The 23,546-nt window shown below is 48.1% G+C and overlaps 2 protein-coding genes across 2 annotated transcripts in view; both read left to right on the plus strand.

The window, feature by feature from the left end:
* TMEM147 (transmembrane protein 147) overlaps nucleotides 1–23,546 on the plus strand; it is a 136,116-nt gene that overhangs the window by 25,688 nt on the left and 86,882 nt on the right. The window lies entirely within an intron of this gene.
* FFAR2 (free fatty acid receptor 2) lies at nucleotides 12,997–15,147 on the plus strand. Its single transcript, XM_050768807.1, has one exon. It carries the CDS (start codon nucleotides 13,090–13,092, stop codon nucleotides 14,080–14,082), a length of 993 nt encoding a protein of 330 aa, XP_050624764.1. The 5' UTR covers nucleotides 12,997–13,089; the 3' UTR covers nucleotides 14,083–15,147.

Consider the following 23,546-nt stretch of genomic DNA (forward strand, 5'->3'; position numbering starts at 1 on the left):
TCTGATAAACAGAAACTTTACTTTCTGGTTTGCATTAAGAAAACCAGGGCTTTTCTCTCTCTCTCTCGGGAAATTTCCAAGCATTTTCAAATGTGCTGCCATCTCCCCCGCTGCGACACCCGGGAGTTTCTGATATCCTCCCTGCACTTCCTGAAAATCCGCGGTCTAACTTAAGTTTCTTAAGATTCTGCAAAGTAGACAGAAACCCTGGTGACTCCAGCGATACCACAACTCTGAGGGGAAGATGAGTCATGTATGTGGCAGAAGCAGGTAATGGAGGAAAACAGAGACAAGGTCGGACTGGGGAGAGGAACACAGAGCAACCAGTTTTGCCCCCCATCTGGTGTGCCTTTTGCAGGATCAGCCAGCAACTGACTGCAAGTTTCTGCCTCCAGACACTCTGCTGCCTCTCCTCCCTTGCTCAGGGTCAGCACTGAAAGGCAGCCCAAGGAAACGACCAGCGGCCTTCTGGCCTTTACCAAGGGTGGTGTGAACCCACGCAAACTACCCAATGGTCTGGCCTCGAAGCGGCAGTGGGAGGGCTTTTTAGCCCCGTGCCTAGTCCAGTGGTCACCTCTGCTTGGACAGCAGATGGAGAAGGGGTCTCGGGGAAGGAGGAAAATGTCAGGCAACCTCTCCAGGATTCCTGAAATAAACATTCCTTCTCCCAAGTTCTTCATTCTGTTTCACAATCAAATCCAGAGTCTTGTAAACATTCATGGAAACCATGAAAGCTAAACAACTTGGTAAACGGTAGACAGAAACAGTAAATAGAATCTTCCCTCTACTTCCTGTGTATCCAGAATGTTTACAGACAGGGAGTGGGGACTGACGACAGATCGCAGCATCTGGGATCTGGGCCTATGGCAGGAACAAGGACATGTGGAAGGCTGGGAGTTGCCTGGGTCTTGGGGGTCTGGGGTTGAAGGTTATTCCTTCATGGTTTCAGGGAAAGAGTGAAGGCCACTGGCAAGAAGCCTGGTGACCACGCAGACCCACCCTGCAGGAAGCAGGTGACACCATCTCACACCCTAACCTGTCCCCAATGTCCTCCTCTGTTGGATGCACAGGACTTCCAGGGGCTGCCAAGGAAGTAGGGTCTAACCCGGGCCCTCACAGTACAGTGGCAAGTGTAGTGTGGTGGTAAAGACTATGGACTCCAGCCGGGTACAGGGGCTCGCGCCTGTAATCCCCACACTCTGGAAGGCCGAGGTGTGCAGATCACTTGAGTCCAGAAGTTCAAGACCAGCCTGGGCACATGGTGAAACCCTGTCTCTACAAAAAATACAAACATTAGTCAGGCATGGTGGCGCACGCCTGTAATCCCAGCTACTCGGGAGGCTGAGGTGGGAAGATTTCTGAAGTTGGAGGTTTCAGTGAGCCGAGATGGTGCCACTGTACTCCAGCCTGGGTGACACAGTGAGACCCTGTCTTTAAAAAAAAAAAAGAAAAACAAAACAAAACAAAGTTAGCCAGGCGTGGTGGTATGCACCTGTAATTCCAGCTACTCCAGAGGCTGAGGCGGGAGAATCACTTGAGCGTGGGAGGCAGAGGTTTCAGTAAGCCATGATTGTGCCCCGGCACTCCAGCCTGGGCAAGAGAGCGAGACCCTGTCTAAAAAAATAAAAAATAAAAAAAGGCCATGGACTTTTTAGTTCAGAGTTCAGTTCCTCCATCCACCAGATACATGACTCCAGGCAAATCACTTCTTATCTCTACATACTTCAGCTTCCTCGTCCATTAAAGGGGATGAGTGTGTAACTTCCTAGGATGTTTTAAGGTTTACGTGAGTTCATCTTTGCAAAGCTCTTTGCGTGGCACTTGATACACAATGTGATACAATACAATAAATGTTGGCTGCTATGTCTGCTATGTCCTCTGTCTGTTGTAATGAATTGCCACAAACTTGGTGGCTTAACATAACAGCAATTTTTTCTCTCACAGTACTGAAGACCAGAAATCCAAAACCAGTGTCACGGGGCTGAAATCAAGGTGCAGGGTCTCCTAACTTTCCCTCCTTTTTTCTCCATCCTGACCAAGAAGCAGAGTGCCTTGACCAACCTGCGACACAGCCAGCTGCGTGTTTTCTCTGCAGACTTGAACCCAAGCCAGAGTTTGAACATTCCCAGGCACTGATAAAGGTCTTTAGGTTGTTGCCCAAGACACTGAAAGAAACCAGCCCTGGCCCTGGGCCAAATTCCTTAAACCCTCATGCAAACCCCTTCCCTGCCCCCTCCCTTTTCTCTCAGTGTCCAGGATGCCGAAGCCCACTCTGCAAATTTCCCTCCGAAATGCTTTGCACTAATCACCCTGGCGTTTGGTGCTTCTTTCTTTGGGAACCCATCTGGCCCCATGTTGGGATGGTTTGGGGAACTCCTTGGCAGAAACTCCCTTGCCACAGCTTTTCGGGGTGACTCCAGCCGGATCCGGCTGGGATGGAACACAGGTGTCAGCAGGATCCCATTTCTCTGGAGGCTCTTGAGAAAATCCATCCTTTGCCTCTTCCAGCTTCTGGTGGGCGCTGGCTTGCAGCCACATCACTGCGGTCCTCCGTGATCACAGCATCTTCTCCCTTTCTGTCTGATTTCTCCCTCTACCTCATTCTTTTCGTGATTACATTTAGGGCCATCTCAGATAGTCCAAGATGATCTCCCCATCTAAAGATTCTTCTTCTTTTTTTTTTTTTTTTTTGAGACGGAGTATCACTGTGCTGCCCAGGCTGGAGTACAGCAGTACGATCTCCGCTCACTGCAGCCTCCACCTCCCATGTTCAAGTGATTCTCCTGCCTCAGCCTCCGGAATGGCTGGGATTACAGATGCACACCTCCATGGCAGGCTAAGTTTTTGGATTTTTAGTAGAGGCGAGACGGGGTTTTGCCATATTGGCCAGGCTGGTCTCGAACTCCTGGTCTTAAGTGGTCTGCCCGCCTCGGCCTCTGAAAGTGCTGGGAACACAGGCGTGGGCCAACATGCCCGGCTCTGCCTCCTTCTTTTTGTGATTATGTTTAGGGCCATCTCAGATAGTCCAAAATGACCTCCCCATCTCAAGCTTCTTAATCCCAACTGCAAAGTCCTTTTTGCCCATGAAAAGTAGCCTTGCCCATGAAAATCCCGGGTTCCAGGGATTAGGACATGGGTCTCTTTTGCGGGGACCATCATTTGGCCATCACAGCTGGTATGATTGGACAGGGGTGAAGTCTGATAAAAAGGACTCAGGTGGACAGAGAGTGGAGGAAGGAAAGGTCTCTGCAGAGAGAGGTTGGGGTATGGCTACTGGCAGTGGGTGGGAACAACCACAGAGGCCACCACAGAGGCCACAGAGACAGAGTCTGCAGAGTTCTCCCAAGAAGCTAGCCTCAAGACACTCCTTTTAATTTTCTTCTTCAGCAATGCACCAGCCAGGCGATGGGCTATGTAGGGACTACGGAAGTGAAGGACCCTATGACAAGTGACAGGGGAGGCTGCATAAGTGACAACTAAAAAAGAAGATGCACTGAGGGGGTTGGGCATAAACTCTTACCTTCACAGTGGGTGAGCTCCTCTGGTGAGGCCTCTGCAGGGCACAAAAAGGGTGATACACAAATGAAGTCGGGTGAACTGCACGGGCACAGGAGCCATGACGTCTCAAAGTCCATCACCACGTGCTGGTCTAGACTCACCTTCCCTCTTCGCCCCTAGGAGAGTTCCATTTCTCTCTGGCATCCTGTACTTCCTTATTAATTGTCATTTATTTCAAATTGCATGCTGGGTACAGTGATCACACCTGTAATCCCAGCAGTTTGGGAGGCCAAAGCAAGAGGATCGCTTGAGGCCAGGTGTTTGAGACCAGCCTGAGAAACACAGCAAGACTCTGTCTCTACAAAAAATTAGCTGAGTGTGGTGGCCAAGCCTGTAGTCTCAGCTACTTGGGAGGCCGAGGTGGGAGGACTGCTTGAGCCCAGGAGGTCAAGGCTGGAGTGAGCTATGATCACACCACTGCACTCCAGCCTGAGTGACAGAGCGAGACACCCCCATCTCTAAAAATTATAATAATCAGCCCAGACATGGTGGTTCACGCCTGTAATCCCAGAACTTTGGGAAGCTGAGGTGAGAGGATGGCTTGAGGCCAGGAATTTGAGACCAGCCTGGGCAACATAACAAGACCCCATCTCTACCAAAAATAAAAATAATAAAAACATTTAAAAATAATAATAATAAAACAAAGTTACATATCTCAAATCCCAAGTGATCTTCTCTGCCCCGGGTGCACATTCTCCCTAATCCATGCCATCCTCAATCCCTCAACCCCTGGTGACTGCAACACCCTCTGCTTCCAGTTCTGTTCTAGGGACCATTCTTCACACAGTATTGGGCTTGATCTTCTAGAATCATACATCACATCACATCATTCCCCTCTTATGCCCCTAAGTGACTTCCCACTGCTCAAAAATGGAGTCTTAAGGCTGGGTACAGTGGCTCACACTTGTAATCCTAGCATTTGGGAGGCTGGCAATTGTTTCATTCATTCATTCAACAAATATATATCCACCTCCTAGAATGTGCCAGGATCTGTGCCAAGCATTGGAAATATCATGGTCGAAAAATGCAAATGGGTCCAGGCGCAGTGGCTGACGCCTGTAATCCCAGCACTTTGAGAGGCCGAGGCAGGCGGTTTACCTGAGGTCAGGAGTTCAAGACCAGCCTGGCCAACATGGTGAAACCCTGTCTCTACTAAAAATACAAAAATTAGCCGGGCGTGGTGACAGGCGCCTGTAGTCCCAGCTAGTCAGGAGGCTGAGACAGGAGAATCAATTGAACACAGGAGGCAGAGAGAACCCAGGTTGCAATGCGCCAAGATCGTGCCATTGCACTCCAGCCTGGATGACAGAGCAAGACTCCATCTCAAAAAAAAAAAGAAAGGTATATAGCCTGGATCGTCAGTGCTGACCATGAGGAAAAAGTCCCTGCGACTTTTGCTGCAAGTCCGTTAAACCACAAGACAGCTCTCAAGTGATTACACATCCAGGATGTCTTAACAGGTCCCAGAAAAAGATAAATGAGGCATCTGAGGACAAGTGTCCTCTGAGCTTTTGAAACGGACTTACCTCCATTCTGAAGCCGTTCTCGTCCATCTATCCTCCACTCTCATCCAGGAAATTGTTACTAAGGGCCTAACACGTACCAGGCTCCACGCCAGGCCCTGCCTGGGGATGAAATGGTGAGCAAAGCAGCTGTGTTCCCTGCCTTTGTGAACAGTCTCATAAGGGGATGTAGACTTCACATCCATCTTAATGCAAATCCTCATGCTAATGAACACATTATAATAAACTGAGACGTGGGACATAGGAAGGAAGAGTAGAAGATGCTATGAGAGCAACAAACAATGAGAAAATAAACTCAAAAAATTAAATTTACAGCGGCCTCCAAAATATTTAGAACCACGTGAAACTTCTATGCTGACAACTAGAAAGCATTGCTGAGAGGAATTAAAGACCTAAATAAATGGAGAGAGATGTCTAGTGTTGATGGTCCCAAATTGATCTATGGATTCAGTGTGAGCCCAGTCAAAATTCTAGCAGGCTTTTCTGTAGAAATTGATTGTAATATTTATATGAACATGCAAATGACCCAGAATAGCCACAGCAAATTTAGAAAAGAAGGAAGTTGGAGGATTTACCCTATTTCAAGACTTACTATGAAACTATAGTAATCAAGACTGTGTGCAGGCTGAGCACAGTGGCTCATGCCTGTAATCCCAGCACTTCAGGAGGCCAAGGCACATGGATGACTTGAGGTCAGGAGTTCGAGACTCGCCTGGCCAACACGGCAAAACCCTGTCTCTACTACAAATACAAAAATTAGCCGGGCATGGTGGTGAGTGCCTGTAATCCCAGCTACCCAGGAGGCTGAGACAGAAGAATTGCTTGAACCCGGGAGGAGAAGGGTTCAGTGAGCCGAGATCGCGCCACTGCACTGTAGCCTGGGAGACAGAGCAAAACTCCGTCTAAAAATAAAAATTTTAAAAAATAATAAAAATAAATAGAATTTAAAAAGACTGTGTGCAAATGATGAAAGGCAAGACACAGAGTTCACTAGAGAAGAATAGAGAGTTCAGAAATAGTGCCACACATATACAACCAATGGGTTTTCAGTACAGGTGCCAAGGTAATTCAACAGGGAGAGGAAAATCTGGAATAATTGGATAAGGAGGTAAAAGCTTCTTAGGACATAAAAGCGCAAACCACAGAAGAAAAACTAGATAAATTAGACCTTATCAAAATGTAAAACTTTTTTGCTTTTCAAGAGACAATTAAGAAAATGAAGTCCAGGCACAGTGGCTCATGCCTGTTATCCCAGTACTTTGGGAGGCCGAGGTGGGCAGACTGCTTGAGCTCAGGAGGTCGAGGCCAGCTTGGGCAAAATGGCAAAACCACATCTCAACAAAAAATACAATAATTAGTCAGGCATGGTGGCAGGTGCCTGCAGTCCCAGCTACTTCGAGGGCTGAGGTGGAAGGATCACCTGAGCCTGGGAGGTCAAGGCTGCAATGAGCTGTGATCAAGCCACTGCACTCCAGCCTGGGCAGCAAAGTGAAACTCTGTCTTAAAAAAAAAAAAAAAAAAAAAAATTAAAAGAAGAAGAGAAAAGTCACAGAATGGCAGAAAATATTTGTAATATATTCATCTGACAAATGACTAGTACCCAGAATATACTAAAGAACTCTCAGAACTCAACTATATGAAAAATAATCCAATTTTTTTTTTTGAGACAGAGTTTCACTCTGTCACCCAGGCTGGAGTGCACTGGTGCGATCTTGACTCACTGCAACCTCTGCCTCCCGGGTTCAAGCGATTCTCCTGCCTCAGCTTCCCTAGTAGCTGGGCTTACAGGTGCACACCACCATGCCCAGCTAAATTTTGTATTTTTAGTAGAGATGAGGTTTCACTATGTCGGCCAGGCTGGTCTGAAACTCCTGACCTCAAGCAATCGGCCCACTTCAGCCTACCAAAGTTCTAGGATTACAGGTGTGAGCCACCATGCCCAGCCTAAAATTTTTTAAATGAGCAACATATTTAAGCAGGCCCACTTCTTTTTCACAAAAGAAGGTATGCAAATGACTCATAAGTACTTGAAAAAATGCTTAACACCAATAATCATCAAGAAAATACAAATTAAGACCACAACAAAGGCCAAGTACGATGTTTCACACCTGTAATCTGAGCACTTTGGGCAGCCGAGGCAGGCAGATCACCTGAGGTCAGGAGTTCAAGACCAGCCTGGCCAACATGGCAAAACCCCATCTCTATTAAAAATACAAAAATTAGCCAGGCGTGTTGGCACGTGTCTGTAATTCCAGCTACTCAGAAGGCTGAGGCATGAAAATGGCTTGAACCCGGGAGGTGAAGGTTGCAGTGAGTGGAGATGGCACCACTGCACTCCAGTCTGGGTGACAGATCAAGACTCTGTCTCCAAAAAAAAAAAAAAAAAAGACCACAACAAGATACCATGGCATACTTATTAAAATGCCTACAATTAAAAACTAGCAAATGTCAAGTGTTGGCAAGGATGTGGAGCAACTGAAATGCTCATAGGCTCCTGGTGGGAATGCAACATGGCACAGCTACTTTGGAAAACTGGTAGTTTCTTAAAAAGTTAATAAAAGGTTTACCATATCACCTGGCCAATACACTGCCAGGTATTTGCCCAACAGCACTGAAAACATTTCCACACACAGACCTAAATAAGAATGTTCTTAACAGCTGTATTCATACTAGCCAAAAACTTTAAAAAAAAAAAAAACCCAAACCAACCAAATATCCATCAACAGATTAATGGATGAATAAAATGTGAAATATCCTTAAAACAGAATACTACTCAGCAATAGAAAAGATGCTATAAGAACCTGTAAGAGGGGAATCACAATCTAGGAGGTCAGGGCCTTTTTTGTTTGTTTGTTTGTTTGAGACAGTGTCTTGCTCTATCTCCCAGGCTGGAATGCAGTGGCGCAATCTCGGCTCACTGCAACCTCCGCCTCCTGGGTTCAAGTGATTCTCCGGCCTCAACCTCCTAACTAGCTGGGATTACAGGCGTGCACCACTATGCCTGGCTAATTTTCGTATTTTTAGTAGAGATGGAATTTCGTCATGTTGGCCAAACTGGTCTCGAACTCCTGACCTCAGGTAATCCACCTGCCTCAGCCTCCCAAAGTGCTGGGATTACAGGCGTGAGCCACTGTGCCCAGCCAGGCAGGGCTTTCTTAAGGAAGTAAGTGGTTATCTGAAAGAAAGCTACAAATTAACTGGGAACGTTGGAATGGGTAAAAGAAATAAAGACGTACCAGGCAGGGGCTGGTTGAAGCTCCCCGTGGCAGATGGAAAACATGACACATTCACAGAAGTGGAAAAAGGCCCTGCCCAGACAGCAAAGAGAGAGAAGAGTGACGTGAGTGGAAGCTGGCAAGGGCCATGCCAGGCAGGCCTTGTTAAGGACGTTGATATTTCTCCTAAAAGCAGTGAGAAGTCTCTGAAAGGACAAGAAGGTGGTATAATTGGATTGACATTTTTAAAACCATTCCACTAACACAGAATGGAGAACTGACTGCCCGGAAAGCTGATGGATGAGAGGCAGTGAGTCAGGGCCCTGCTAAAATCCTGGTAGGGATGATGGCACTGAGATGGGATGATGGAGATGGAGACGGATGGATGGATTCATATTTGGAATCCATAGGCATTTGGGGAGTACATCAGACTGCATTCTAGGGATAAGGAAGAAGATAGTATCGAGATTCACTTTAAGACTGACTCTAGGCCAGGCTCAGTGGCTCACGCCTGTAATCACAGAACTTTGGGAGGCCGAGGTGGGCCAATCACTTGAGGTCAGGAGTTCGAGACCAGCCTGACCAATATGGTGAAATCCTGTCTCTACTAAAAATACAAAAATTAGCCGGGTGTGGTGGTGCATGCCTGTAATCCCAGCTACCTGGGAGGCTGAGGCATGAGAACTGCTTGAACCCGGGAGGCAGAGGTGACAGCGAGCCGAGATCATGCACCACTGTACTCCAGCCTGGGCAACAGAGCGAGATTCTGTCTCAAAAATGCCCTAAGACACGGAAGGGTGGATGAAGGCCAAATTTGTTAGGGAAGATCTAAGGCCAGGTCTGGACACATTTGACTTGGGATGCCTGTGAAACACCCAAATGGCAGTGTCAACTAGGCAGTTGGGCGTGTGCATGTGAAGCTCATAGAAACCTAGGACGGAGATTCAAACCAGGGGTGTCATGAAGGTGGTAACTGGAACTACGGAAACAGACGCAGTCAACTAGCAGGAGAGCACAGGTGAGAACAGGAAAGAACCCGGAACCAAGCTTGAAGGAAGTCACCATTTCAGGGATGAGTAGGGGAATGGTGAGCTAGCAAAGAGGTACGAGAAGTGACCAAAGGAAAGAGAAGGAAGCCAGCAGCATAACGTATCAGAATTCGTGAAAAGAGGATGTTTCCAGAAGGGCGTGGATATTGTGTTGAATGCTAATAAAATAAGAAAAAAATAAGTCCACTGAATTTGGAAACATGGAGGTCACTGCTAACATTAGGAAGAGAAGATCCCATGGAAAATAGGCACAGAACACGGATTAGGGTGGACTGAGGGGCGAGTGAGAAATAAGAATGTGGAGAAAGTGATTACATAGAACTTTAAACAATGGATCCAACTTCCTGTGATGGCAAGCCGCATTATAAAGATGGTGAGAGAAAACTGCACTTGGAAGGAACTGTGAAGGATATTGCTCTTGTGAAAGTTTGCCCCCTTGAACTCCGTCTGAGAGGTTGGATTTCCTTTTCCTGTGACGTAAGTGGACATCGTGAACTGTGAGACTGAAAGCTTCTTTGGTGATGCTCCCTTCATAACTGCTGTGAACACGGAGAGGGGGTTTCGCTGGGGCATCTTCCACAGGGGGACACAGGATAGTGACGGCGAAAGGCAGGAGGTGGGGGGGAGAAGGACGGGCAGAGACAGAGAGGCAGTCCCACTCCTCAACACTTGTTTTCCAATGAGTTTCCTGGATTCCGCAATTAAATCCAGATCCTCACACATGTTTATAGAAAATCATAAAAGCGAAATGACACAAATAAATTTGGTGGCAATAACAGAGAACGGTCTCTCTTAGTTCTCCTGTTGATCTGAGAAGTGACGTGTGCTGGGGGGAAGGAAATAAAGAACTAGAACACCTTCAGAGGAGAGTAGAGTGGACGAGAAAGAAAAGATAAATATCAAAATATGTGGACCCTTATAGACCACAAAAAGAATAAATGACTGACTGACTGACTGACTGACTGAATGAATGAATGAATGAATGGCAAACAATAGGAAATAGGTATGTCCTAGGGAAAGAATGGGGATTCTGTGAGCAGGAATCAGGCCACAGACGGCAGAACAGAAACTTCTTCCCTAGACTTCTTCCCTAGGTCAAGAGGAAAACACGTTCTGACGATCCTTGCTTCCTCAGGTGTGCTTTTCAAAGAGACCTTCAGGAGCTTTTAACCTGGGGCTACCGAGGTCAGAGAGGGGGAAACAGTGAGACTTTATCAGGGAAAGGAATGGAGCCTGAGTGCCACTCCCTGACGAAAAGCCACACGGGCACGTGAACTCGGGCCTCCTGAATTCCTGACACTTTCCCAAGAGAGATGGCACGTCCATGCCCTGAGCCTCTGGAGGCTGCACCAAGCGGCTCACTGTCTATGAAGCTGTGTTACAGGCTTGGGACGAGGCAACACTAACGGGCATCTAGTAAGTGCTTTACATACACAACCTCACTGAATCCTCGCAGAAGTCCTCGGATGTCAGAATTCACATGCTCACTTGACTATAAGAAACTAGAGTTCAGGAAACTGATCTGCCCCAAGGTTGTAATGAAGGGACCTGGATTTGAGCCCATATCTATCTGCATAACTGTAACTCCCACACCATTTCTATCATAACAAGATGCAGGCCAGGACGGGCAAAAGAAATGTGTTGGGGGCAGAGGGCAGGAGACCATAGAGAAAGTAAAAAAAATTGAAGAAGAAAAGGAAGGAGGGCCGGGTACAGTGGCTCATGCCTATAATCCCAGCACTTTGGGAGGCCGTGACAGGCAGATCACTTGAGGTCAGGAGTTCAAGACCAACCAACATGGTGAAACCCCGTCTCTACTAAAAATACAGAAATTAGCTGGACGTAGTGGCAGGTGGCTGTAATCCCAGGGAAGCTAAGGCAGGAGAATCGCTTGAACACAGGAGGCGGATGTTGCAGTGAGCTGAGATGGCACCACTGCACTCCAGCCTAGGCGACAGAGCAAGACTCACCCTCAAAAGGGAAAGCTCATTTCTGAGAATGAGCAGAATGACAGAAGAAACTGCCTGAGAAGAGAAAATAATCTGACTTGAGAAGTAAAAAAAGAAAAATGCCTGGCAATTTTTATTTCAATCAGGAATTAAGGACAGAAAAATCTGCATTTGGAAGTCAAGAGTGAAGATTCTCTCGAGAGAATAAAGATGCTGGGCCTTTCCTTTGGGTTTGAGAGGAAATATTGCTTAAAGACTGACCTTCCTTTCTCTGGTCACGTGGCTGGTGCTGGTATAAATGCTTCCTACCAACCAGGTTCCTCACCATTTTTTCCTGCATGGCATGGACAGAAGCAGGGGCTAAAGCTGTGTTCCTCTCTCCCGGAAACTTGCAGACCTCCCTTCAGAACCAATCCCAAGAAGCCATCTATCCGGAACAACACAAGGCAAGGCAGCTAGTGTAGTACTTGTGCTCTGGGAAGAGAGGCCAGGATCAGATTTGAGGGGAAGGTTCTAGGGGACTGGAGGAAGGATGTCAGAACCAAATGGAAGGCTCATATCCAGGGACAGGAGCTAGTGTGAGGAGCAAGGAAACAGCCAGGAAATCAAGGGTGGAGAGAGGATGGAGGGACAGGACCAGGGCTGGGGGCCAGCAAGGGTGACACCCCAAGTGGAAACTGAGTTACCCTGTGAAGAAGACGAGTTCTATTTATGGTCAGAATGTCAGGCTCAAGGGCCGGTGAAGCCTGTGGGCTTTTCTGAATATTTCTCTAAGGTCTTCTGGGGACAAGCCTTCCTCCTAAGGCTAGTGCTGGTTCATCCTTCCTCCCCTCCACCCTCCTCTAAGCCTCTCAGCTTCCCCTTTTCCATTTTTTTTGTTTTGTTTTGTTTTGTTTTGATGGAGTTTTGCTTTTACTGCCCAGGATGGAGTGCAATGGCACGATCTTGACTCACTGCAACCTCCGCTTCCCAGGTTCAAGCAGGTTCCTGCCTCAGCCTACCAATTAGCTGGGATTACAGGCGCCCGCCACCTTGCCTGGCTAATATTTTGTGTGTGTGTGTATTTTTAGTAGAGATGGGGTTCACCACGTTAGCCAGGCTGGTCTCAAACTCCTGACCTCAGGTGATCTGCCCACCTCGGCCTCCCAAAGTGCTGGGATTACAGGTGTGAGCCACTGCGTCCGGCTCCAGCTTCCCCTTTTCTAGAGAGTCCCAGTTTGGTGTTGGACAGAGGAGGACAAGGTGGGGGAGAATCTGTGCCCTGCAAAACAGAGGAAGGGAAGTAGGAAGCTGGGCTGGTGGCTGGGCACCTGGGTCCTGTGGAGAGCTGGCACTAGGCATCAGCACCTGGGGCCCCACAGCCTCGTTATCCTGACACATGTCTTACAGCTCTCTCCCCACACTGATGCCTTTCTCTCCTGCAGGTCTCTGTCTGAGAAAGGGACTTGGGTAAAGTTAGAAACTGATAACAGTAACTTCCTGTATCTGTGAGGATAGGAGGAGAAAGGCTAGGGAAAATGGAGGGGGAATTCCCTTGGGAAGCCACGGGTTGGTCTCCCCCAGAGACACATGATGGCAAACATCATCACTACTGCTTAATATCCCGCCCAAGGCAAAGTCAATAATTGCTCTGGGTAGTTTGAGCAGGTGGTGTGAGCAAGCCGTGGTGGCATCAGAAAGCACTGTCCTGGGAAGGGGACGGTGCCGGGGAGGATGTCTGCATCCTGAACAAGAGCTGGCTGCACAGGCTGTGAGTGAGACCCCCTGACCCCGCCCTTTTTTGTTCCCCTCCAGGATGCCGCCAGACTGGAAGAGCTCCTTGATCCTCATGGCTTACATCATCATCTTCCTCACTGGCCTCCCTGCCAACCTCCTAGCCCTGCGGGCCTTTGTGGGGCGGGTCCGCCAGCCCCAGCCTGCACCCGTGCACATCCTCCTGCTCAGCCTGACGCTGGCGGACCTCCTCCTGCTGCTGCTGCTGCCCTTCAAGATCATCGAGGCCGCATCGAACTTCCGCTGGTACCTGCCCAAGATCGTCTGTGCCCTCACGAGTTTCGGCTTCTACAGCAGCATCTACTGCAGCACGTGGCTGCTGGCGGGCATCAGCATTGAGCGCTACCTGGGCGTGGCTTTCCCCGTGCAGTACAAGCTCTCCCGCCGGCCTCTGTATGGAGTGATTGCAGCTCTGGTGGCCTGGGGTATGTCCTTTGGTCACTGCACCATTGTGATCATTGTTCAGTATTTGAACACGACTGAGCAGGCCAGAAGTGGCAATGAAATTACCTGCTACGAGAACTTCACCAGTGACCAGCTGGCCATGGTGCTGCCCGTGCGGCTGGAGCTGTGCCTGGTGCTCTTCTTCATCCCCATGGTGGTCACCATCTTCTGCTACTGGCGTTTTGTGTGGATCATGCTCTCCCAGCCCCATGTGGGGGCCCAGAAACGGCGCCGAGCCGTGGGGCTGGCTGTGGTGACGCTGCTCAATTTCCTGGTGTGCTTCGGACCGTACAACGTGTCCCACCTGGTGGGGTATCACCAGAGAAAAAGCCCCTGGTGGCGGTCAATAGCGGTGGTGTTCAGTTCACTCAATGCCAGTCTGGACCCCTTGCTCTTCTATTTCTCTTCTTCAGTGGTGCGCAGGGCATTTGGGAGAGGGCTGCAGGTGCTAAGGAATCAGGGCTCCTCCATGTTGGGACGCAGAGGCAAAGACACAGCAGAAGGGACAAATGAGGACAGGGGTGTGAGTCAGGGAGAGGGGATGCCAAGTTCGGACTTCACTACGGAGTAGCAGTTTCCCTGGACCTTCGGAGATGTCCAGGGTTACACAGGCGCTGGGGAGCCTGGGAGAGGCGGAGCAGGAAGGCTCCCGTCCGGATTCAGAAATCCTCAGACCCAGCCCAGGACTGGGACTTTGAAAAAATGCCTTTCACCAGCTTGGTATCCCTTCCTGACTGATTTTTCCTACTCAAAGGAGCATAACTCAGAGATGCAGGAAGAAGTAGTTAGTTAGGTATAGAAGCTACTGGCCATGCGCGGTGGCTCATGCCTGTAATCCCAGAACTTTGGGAGGCTGAGGTGGGTGGATCACTTGAGGTCAGGAGATCAAGACCATCCTAGCCAACATGGGAAAACCCTGCCTCTACTAAAAATACAAAAAACTCAGCTGGGCATGGTGGCACGTGCGTATAATCCCAGCTAATCAGGAGGCTGAGGCAGGAGAATTGCTTGAACCTGGGAGTCGAAGGTTGCAGTGAGCTGAGATCGCACCACTGCACTCCAGCCTGGCAACAGAGCGAGACTCCATCTAAAAAAAAAAAAAAGAAGAAGAAGAAGCACCATCGGACTGGAGAAGCAGCGTAGCTAATACAAGTCCAGTCCTTGTGATGTGGTTGGTAGTTGGGGATGGCCAGGCTGAAGCAGAGAGTCCTAGAGAAATCTTGATACAAGCTTCAAAGCAACACCTAGACACTGCTCTAGCGGTTGATGCTGGAGATAAACCAACAGGAAAGAGATGGAAGAGAAAGACTAAATGAGGTCAAAGAAGACTCAAAAAGGTTCTGAGCCTGGAGATGAGCAGGGAGGCCTCAGGGCTTAGATCTTTAATGATAGGGGTTTCCCTGCATCGGTTTCACCTGTGGCCTTTTCAATGTGCTCTGTTTGTTTTCACGTGTTATCTTGTCTCCCCTGCTAAACTGGGAGCTGCCAGAGGTCTGGGTCTTATCTCCTTCCTCCATAGTACCCCACACAGGCCAGGATGTGGCTTGGTACCCAGCAATCAGAGATTAGCACTCCCTCATACAGGGGAAAGCAACCTGGTCTAGCAAATTGAAAATAAAGATGATAAAACTCTGAAGTGAATGTCCACAATTTTTGTAACACTGCTGCAAGCACAGGGAGAGCAAAAATGGGAGAACCAGATTCAGCAGCAAAGGGGAAAAGTGATGCATCTGAAACCACAGAAACAGCTTAAGATAAAGAGGTGGTGTGGGCAAGGGAAGTGAGGGCACTGACAGAATCCTGTTTCGAGGGATGAATAGAGAGTCCGGCCTTAGAAAGGATGCGGGGTGATTCCGACTCACAGTCATGTGTCTGCCACAGGGACTTAAAACATGTTACCCTCCTGCTCAGAAACCTGCAGAGCTTTCCATCAAAATGTTTCCTTGGCCAGGTGCAGGGGCTCATGTCTGTAATCCCAGCACTTTGGGAGGCTGAGGTGGGAGGATCGTTTGAGCCTGGGAGTTGGAGACCCACCTGGGCAACACAGTGAGACCATGTCTCTCAATTTTAAAAATTTAATTTAAAAAGATGCTTCTGGCCGGGAACGGTGGCTCACGCCTATAATCCCAACACTTTGGGAGGCCGAGGCGGGCGAATCACCTGAGGTCAGGAGTTCCAGACCAGCCTGGCTAACATGGTGAAACCCTGTCTCTACTAAAAAGGCAAAAAAAAATTAGCCGGGCATGGTGGCATGTGCCTGTGATCCCAGCTACTCAGGAGGCTGAGGCAGGAGAATTGCTTGAACCCGGGAGGTGGAGGTTGCAGTGAGCCAAGATCGTGCCACTGCACTCCAGCCTGGGCGACAGAGCGAGACTCCGTCTCCAAAAAAAAACAAAAACAAAAACAAAAAAAAGTGCTTCCTCCAAAGAACTCGTATTGTACCATTCTTTTCCTTGCTTTGTCCCCTCTCTCCCCTTCCAATTCTACCTGCCTAGCTCATTTTTCCACAATAAGGACTCCTAGACCATTCTCTCTAGTTAAATGACCTCCAGCCCCTAACCTAGTAGTTTGCAACCCAGGCTGTACATCAGAATTACAGGTGGAGATGTGAAAATAATACAGAGAGCCACCTCCAAACTACTGACAGAATCTTTGCAGGTGGGGCCCCAGCAAGTGAGTTTTTCAGAAAAGCACCCCAGGTGGCCAGCTGGGGTCGTGAATCTGTCTCATCTCAGAAGCCCAATCTGTCCAAGAACTTGTTCTTCAAACACCTTGCCTGCTTATTCATCCCCCCTCACCTCAATCCCACATTCTTCTACCTGTTTTTTGTTGGTTGGTTGGTTGGTTGGCTGGTTTTTAGAGTTGGGGTCTCACTCTGTTGCCCAGGCTGGAGTGCAGTGGCACAATCATGGCTCACTGCAGCCTCGAACTCCTGGGCTTAAGTCACCCTCCTGCCTCAGCTTTCTGAGTAGATGGGACTACAGGTGCACACCACCACACTCAGCTAATTATTTTATTCTATTTTATGTAGAGATGGGTGTTTCCCAAGCTGGTCTTGAACTCCTGGCCTCAAGTAATTCTCCTGCCTTGGCCTCCCAAAGTGTTGGGATTACAGGTGTGAGCCACCGTGCCCGACCCTCCCCCATCTTCTGGTGCTTGCTTCTTCCTCACTTACAAAAATCCACTAAATATTCACTTTCTCCAGAAAACCTTTCCTTATCAGTCCCACTGAACTGAAAGCTCATTTTCTATTTTCCTCCTTCAAAAGAAGACTGGACAGGTGCCATAAGAACCCTGAATTCAGTATCCATTCCACTTACTAAATGGATGGCCTGAAGCAAGCCACTGCCTCCAGCCTCTATTTCTAAATCATAGTGATTAGGATACTAGATATCTCCCAAGATTGTCCCGTGGATTAAAATAAGACTCCATGAATAAAATTGCTGAGAAATCATAGAGTATTAAGTAGTTCTAAGATATAAATCCACGTACACAGATGTACCCTCACTTATTAGAAATATAATAAGTAAACATTAAAAATAATGGAAATAATGCCGGGCATAGTGGCTCATGCCTGTAATCCCAGCACTGTGGGAGGCCGAGATGGGCAGATCACTTAAGGTGAGGAGTTCGAGACCAGCCTGGCCAACATGGCGAAATTCCATCTCTACTAAAAATATAAAAAAATTAGCCAGGCATGTTGGCAGGCACCTGTAATCCCAGCTACTCGGGAGGTTGAGGCACGGGAATTGCTTGAACCTGGAAGGCAGAGATTGCAGTAAGCTGAGGACGTGCCACTGCACTCCAGCCTGGGCAACAGAGAGAGACTCTGTCTCAAAAAAAAAAAAAAAAAAAAAAAAAAGAAATAACATAGTGGATAGTCAACTACGGATAGCATAGCAGTAATAACACGAGAAAAAATCTGGGATTCTCAGCTGACTGGATGTGCACTATGAGTCTATGATGTATTACAGCTGCCACAAAAGCTAATTTGATTGGATGACATGAAAAGAAATCATGTCGGCCAGGCACGGTGACTCACGCCTGTAATCCCAGCAGTGTGGGAGGCCAAGACAGGCGGATCACGAGGTCAGGAGTTTGAGACCAGCCTGGCCAACACGGTGAAACCCCATCTCTACTAAAAATACAAAAAAATAGCTGGGTGTGGTGGTGGGCGCCTGTAGTCCCAGCTATTTGGGAGGCTGAGGCAGAAGAATTGCTTGAACCTGGGAGGCAGAGGTTGCAGTGAGCCGAGATAGCACCATTGCACTCCAGCCTGGGTGACAAGAGTGAAACTCTGCCTCAAAAATAAAAAGAAAATAAATCATGTCTAGACAAGTTGATGATACTGAGGCAGGGCAGGTGTGTTAAGTGGGGCTTGGCCCATGAGGGTTCTTGGTTTTGCCCAGGAAAGAATTCAGGGCGAGCCGATGGTGAACGAAAACAGCTTTGTTGAAGCAGTCCTGTTACAGCTCCAGTCCTGTTGCAGCTCCGTGACTGCTCCTGCAGAGCAGGGCTACCCCATAGGCAAAGAGTAGCAGCTCAGGGCAGTTGTGCAGTCATATTTTTGCTTACTTTTAATTGCACACATATTAAGGGGCAGTTAACCCAGAAATTTCTAGGGAAAGGGTAGTCACTTTTGGGTTGCCAGGTCATTGCCATGGAAAGGGGTGGTAACTCCCAGGTGTTACCATAGCCACAGTAAATATGACACTCTGGTGGGCATGCTTTATGAAAAGCTGCTTCACCTTTTCCCTGTTTTAGCTAGTCCTCAATTTAGTCCAATGTGCGAACACCACCCCTGGGGTCGAGTTCCACCTCCTACTTCAGTAACCCTCATTCCACTTAGGTCTACTCAGCAGCAGGTTCAGAACTGAGCAACACATTCTCCTGGGTGTTTTTGTTTTTGTTTTTGTTTTTTTTGAGATGGAGTTTCACTCTGTCACCCAGGCTGGAGTGCAGTGGCACGATCTCAGCTCACTGCAAGCTCCACTTCCCAGGTTCAAGCAATTCTCCTGCCTCAGCCTCCCGAGTAGCTGGGATTACAGGTGTCCACCACCATCCCTAGCTAGAAGATACATTTTATTATTATTATTATTATTATTTTAATTTTTGAGACAGAGTCTCGTTCTGTCGCCCAGGCTGGAGTGCAGTGGCCAGATCTCAGCTCACTGCAAGCTCCGCCTCCCGGGTTTACGCCATTCTCCTGCCTCAGCCTCCCGAGTAGCTGGGACTACAGGCGCCCGCCACCACGCCCGGCTAGTTTTTTGTATTTTTTTAGTAGAGATGGGGTTTCACCGTGTTAGCCAGGATGGTCTCAATCTCCTGACCTCGTGATCCGCCCGTCTCGGCCGCCCAAAGTACTGGGATTACAGGCTTGAGCCACCACGCCCGACCACTAGAAGATACATTCTATGTAGCCACACAGGAAAGAACAAAGACCACAGGTGGAAGAGGCACAGAGATACATTTCAAATAGTTATGGCCATTTCAATGGTACTGACTATCTCAGCAAAGAAGTCACTCCTCAATTTCCAGGAATGTTCAAGAAGGTAGCAAACATCTATCCTAGGACACTGAGGAAACTCACACATATGAGGGTTGAATCAGTTTAATGCCAAACATCTTCCAACTCTATGATTCTCAGGTTCTTTTTTTTTTTTGAGATGGAGTCTTGCTCTGTCACCCAGCCCGTAGTGCAATGGCGTGATCTCGGCTCACTGCAACCTCCGCCTCCCAGGTTCAAACAATTCTCCTGCCTTGGCCTCCTGAGTAGCTGGGACTACAGGCGTGCGCCACCACGCCTGGCTAATTTTTGTATTTTTAGCAGTGGCTCATGCCTGTAATCCCAGTACTTTGGGAGGCCGAGGCGGGTGGATTGTATGAGGTCAGAAATTCGAGACAAGCCTGGCCAACATGGTGATTCTCAGGTTCTCTAGGGGCACAACTTCTCTTACTAACCAGGAAAGTACAAAATGAAGGCATTTTGCTGAGCACGGTGGCTCACGCCTGTAATCCCAGCACTTTGGGAGGCTGAGGCGGGCCAATCACAGGGTCAGGAGTTCGAGACCACCCTGACCAACATAGTGAAATCCCATCTTTACTAAAAATACAAAAATTAGCCAGGTGTGGTGGTACACGCCTATAATCCCAGCTACTCAGGAGGCTGAAGCAGGAGAATCACTTGAACCCGGGAGGGGGAGCTTGCAGTGAGCCGAGATTGCAGCACTGCACTCCAGCCTGAGCAACAGAGCGAGACTCCATCTAAAAAAAAAAAAAAAAGAAGTCATTTTGTTTTCATGGGGTTATAAGAAGATCAATCACTGGACCTGGTCTAAGACTTTCAAAGTGAAGCTGTAGCTGCTGACTTACAAGTGTTTGACCTCCATCAAGTTACCTGACATAGCAGCCCATTTCTTCAGTGGGAAATCAGTCGATCATCTGTTCAACAAATATGTATTGATTACCAACTCCAGGCCAGATACTTTTCTAGGGTCTGGGGATACAGAGTGTACAAGAGACAAGTATCTTCCCTGTTGGGCTTCCATTCTCGTAGGGGAAAATAGTTAAAGAACAGGTAAACAAATAGATGAGCAAGGTTATTTCAGAGTGTGACAAATGGAAACTAGTTACAAAGGAACTGAAACAAGGTCATGGGAGAAACTATAAGCGGAGGTTGAGGAGGTTTAGAAGATCGTTCTACTCTCTTGCTTCAAACCTTCACCTGGCTTCCAGAAGCTCTCAGAAGCTCATTCAAACTCCTTTCTGTGACCTAAAATACTTTGCACCGTCTTTGCAGGGAGCTGCTATCCTGCTGAAAGCCCTGCGTGTTTGCATAGTAGTCTATGGTTTCTTAACTCTCATGCACATGGTCTCCTTGATCCTAACAAACGTTTCCCTTCAGTTCCCTTCAGGTAGGCACAGCTCCCTGAGTGAACTTCTTAAAATGGAAATCAGATTATTCCACTCTCTTGCTTCAAATCCTCAAATGGCTTCTAGAGGCGCTTAGAATACCAATTCCTTTCCGTGACCTAGAAGCCCCTGCTCAACTCCTCAACCTCACCTTCTTTCACTCTGTCCGCATTCACAGTGTTCCAACCCAGAGGTTCTCTACGTGTGGTCTCTGAGCCAGCAGCTGCTGCATCACCTGGAAATAAGCTACCTGACGCATCGGCCTGCTTCTTCATTCAGAAGTTGAATCTCCCAAGTTACTAGTGTTCAGCTGAGCCCTGAACAATGAAAGGGAGTTGACATACAAAGGCCCGCAGGAACATTCTGGGGACAGAAATTGCTGATGCAAAGGCTCTGACAAGAGAGAAAACCTTAGCATCCCTCAAGGCCAGAGAGAAGGCCAGTGCAGGGCTAGAACAGCGGTTTCAAATGTAAGCAAATATTGGAATCACCTGAAGCATTTGCTGAACCATAGATGACTGTCCTCACCCCCCCAGGGCTTCAGAATCAGTAGGGATATTGGTCAGGGTTCTCCAGAAAAACAGAACCAAGACAGATTAGATAGACAGATACGTAGGTAGGTAGACAGATAATAGATTAGATAGATAGATAGATAGATAGATAGATAGATAGATAGATAGATAGATATACACAGGTAGGTAGTAGGTAGACAGATAATAGATTAGATAGATAGATAGATAGATAGATAGATAGATAGATAGATAGATAGATAGATATACACAGGTAGGTAGTAGACAGATAATAGATTAGATTAGATAGATAGATAGATAGATAGATAGATAGATAGATAGATGGATAGATAGATAGATATACACAGGTAGATAGTAGACAGATAATAGATAGATAGATAGATAGATAGATAGATAGATAGATAGACAGACAGACAGACAGACAGACAGACAGACAGATAGATAGATAGATAGATAGATAGATAGAGAGATAATAGATAGATAGGAGGATAGGAAGCCCTGATCTATTGCATTTGCCAATTTCTGTGGCATATACACTCCTACCAGGGATCATTGCTACCAATAAAGATCTTGAACGTGGGTTTGGCAAGAGATGCTAATAATGGGCTCTTATTATGCTGTAATGAGCTCAGACATATCCCTGCATGCACAGCACATATGCTCAAATGGCAGCCAGATCACATCCTTCTTGAGAAAACTTTCTCCTTCCCTACCAACGCTTCATGCAAGCCTCTTGCACAGTGCTTCCGACACAGTAAACACTAGTTAAATGTGGCTGGCTGGGCCTGCTCCAAAGCATCCGGGTGGCTGTATGATTGCACAGCTCCTCTGAATCCCCTGCCCCAAAGCAGGATGACAGATGGGTAAACAGAAATATTAGTGCCTAGTTAATGAATAACACAGACAGCAGCCTAGTGCCGCTACCAGGAAACAGGGGTGGAGGGAGCTGGCCTGGCCCAACCTGGGGCTCTGACCAACAGGAAAAGGGAACCTGGCATTATTTCACTTCCCCTTTCTGGAAAAGATGCTCCTGGGCCCCTTCCTCAGAACTTCTCATCAGCCCACACAACCAGAACTCAAGTGCAGTGTGGCTTGGTGGTGAATACTATGGATGGAAAAGGAGTGGCGGGGGCGGTGGGCGTGGAGGGGGTCTGGAGGAAACACACAGCCATGATTCCAGCCTCACTCCCTTAAACGTCCTGCCTCTCAGCCCTGGGTCTCTGCTAGTCCTTCTTTTCACCTTGCCCTGCCTCCTGTGGGTAAATGCTTTTGCCCCACTTTTTCTGTTTTTTCCTTTTCATTATTTTTCTCCAGTCACAGGAAATGAGGACATTTCTCATCTACAAATTGCACATCCAATCAGAAAATTGGGCCAAAGATCTCTAAGCCCTCAGAAGCGGTCATCCAGTAACCCATTTGGCAAAGTTTCAAAGGTCTGGGAAAGTAGATGTGAGGTCAAGCAATGTGGGAGGGGAGTCGACTCTGCAAACGCTGGCCACAGCCAGCTGGCCACCAGCAGCTTACCCAAGGAGGGGCTGTCCAAGCTACACGCTAACCCCGGTTCCCTCTCCGCAGACACTGTCCTCTGCCATCTGTCAGTCTGAGCTACGACCAGCCTCGAGAAAACAGAGTTAGGAAAGTAAACATGCAGCTCCCAAATCTAGATATTTTAAATAAAAAGCCCACCGATGTGGGCTGCAGTCGAGAATTTCTAAAGGGCCATGGCAAACGTTACACCATTTGAGTTTCCGCGGCATAGCCTTCATTCACCAACATTTATGGAGGCCTACCATGTGTCAGGCCCTGTTCTAGGTGCTAAGGATACAGCCGTGAACAAAAAGGATAAGATTCCCACCCTCGAGCAGCTCCCATTCCTGGGCAGGCAGGGAGAGCAAGGCCCATAAGCAAGATTCTTTGCACTGGTGCTACGTGCTGTGAAGACAGTAGAACCAAGCTGGGGTAGAGCATGACTCCCAGGAAGGGAGTAGGTGGTTACTTTTGAACACACAGCTTGAGAAGGCCATGCAAAGGTGATATCTGAGCTGGGACTAGAATGGCAAGGAGAAATCTTGCATGCCAAGAACTGGGGGAATAATGTCCCAAGCAAAGGGCTCCAGGCCTGCGCAAGGCCTGAACAGGCTGAATTTGTGCCAGGAAAAGAAAGGCCAAGGTGGCTGCAGCTTAGTGACAGCTGAAGAGCCAGCAAGTGTCAGATCCAGGGAGACTCAAAGGCTTTTAAGAAGCACAACAGGCTGGGTGCAGTGGCTCATGCCTGTAATCCCAGCACTTTGGGAGGCTGAGGCGGTCGGATCACCTTGTTTGTTTGAGATCAGCCTGACCAACATGCTAAAACCCCATCTCTACTAAAAATACAAAAAAAAATTAACCAGGCGTGGTGGCACGCACCTATAATCCCAGCTACTCAGGAGGCTGAGGCAGGAGAATCGCTTGAACCCGGGGGGCGGAGGTTGCAGTTAGACGAGATTGTACCACTGCACTCCAACCTGTCAGCAGAGAGAAATGCCATCAAAAAAAAAAAAAGCACAACAGATATCCTCTCCCTACTTAACAACAAGAAAAACGAAAAGCTGAG

Source organism: Macaca thibetana, chromosome 19 (genome assembly GCF_024542745.1).
Source record: "Macaca thibetana thibetana isolate TM-01 chromosome 19, ASM2454274v1, whole genome shotgun sequence".
Classification (NCBI taxonomy): domain Eukaryota; kingdom Metazoa; phylum Chordata; class Mammalia; order Primates; family Cercopithecidae; genus Macaca; species Macaca thibetana.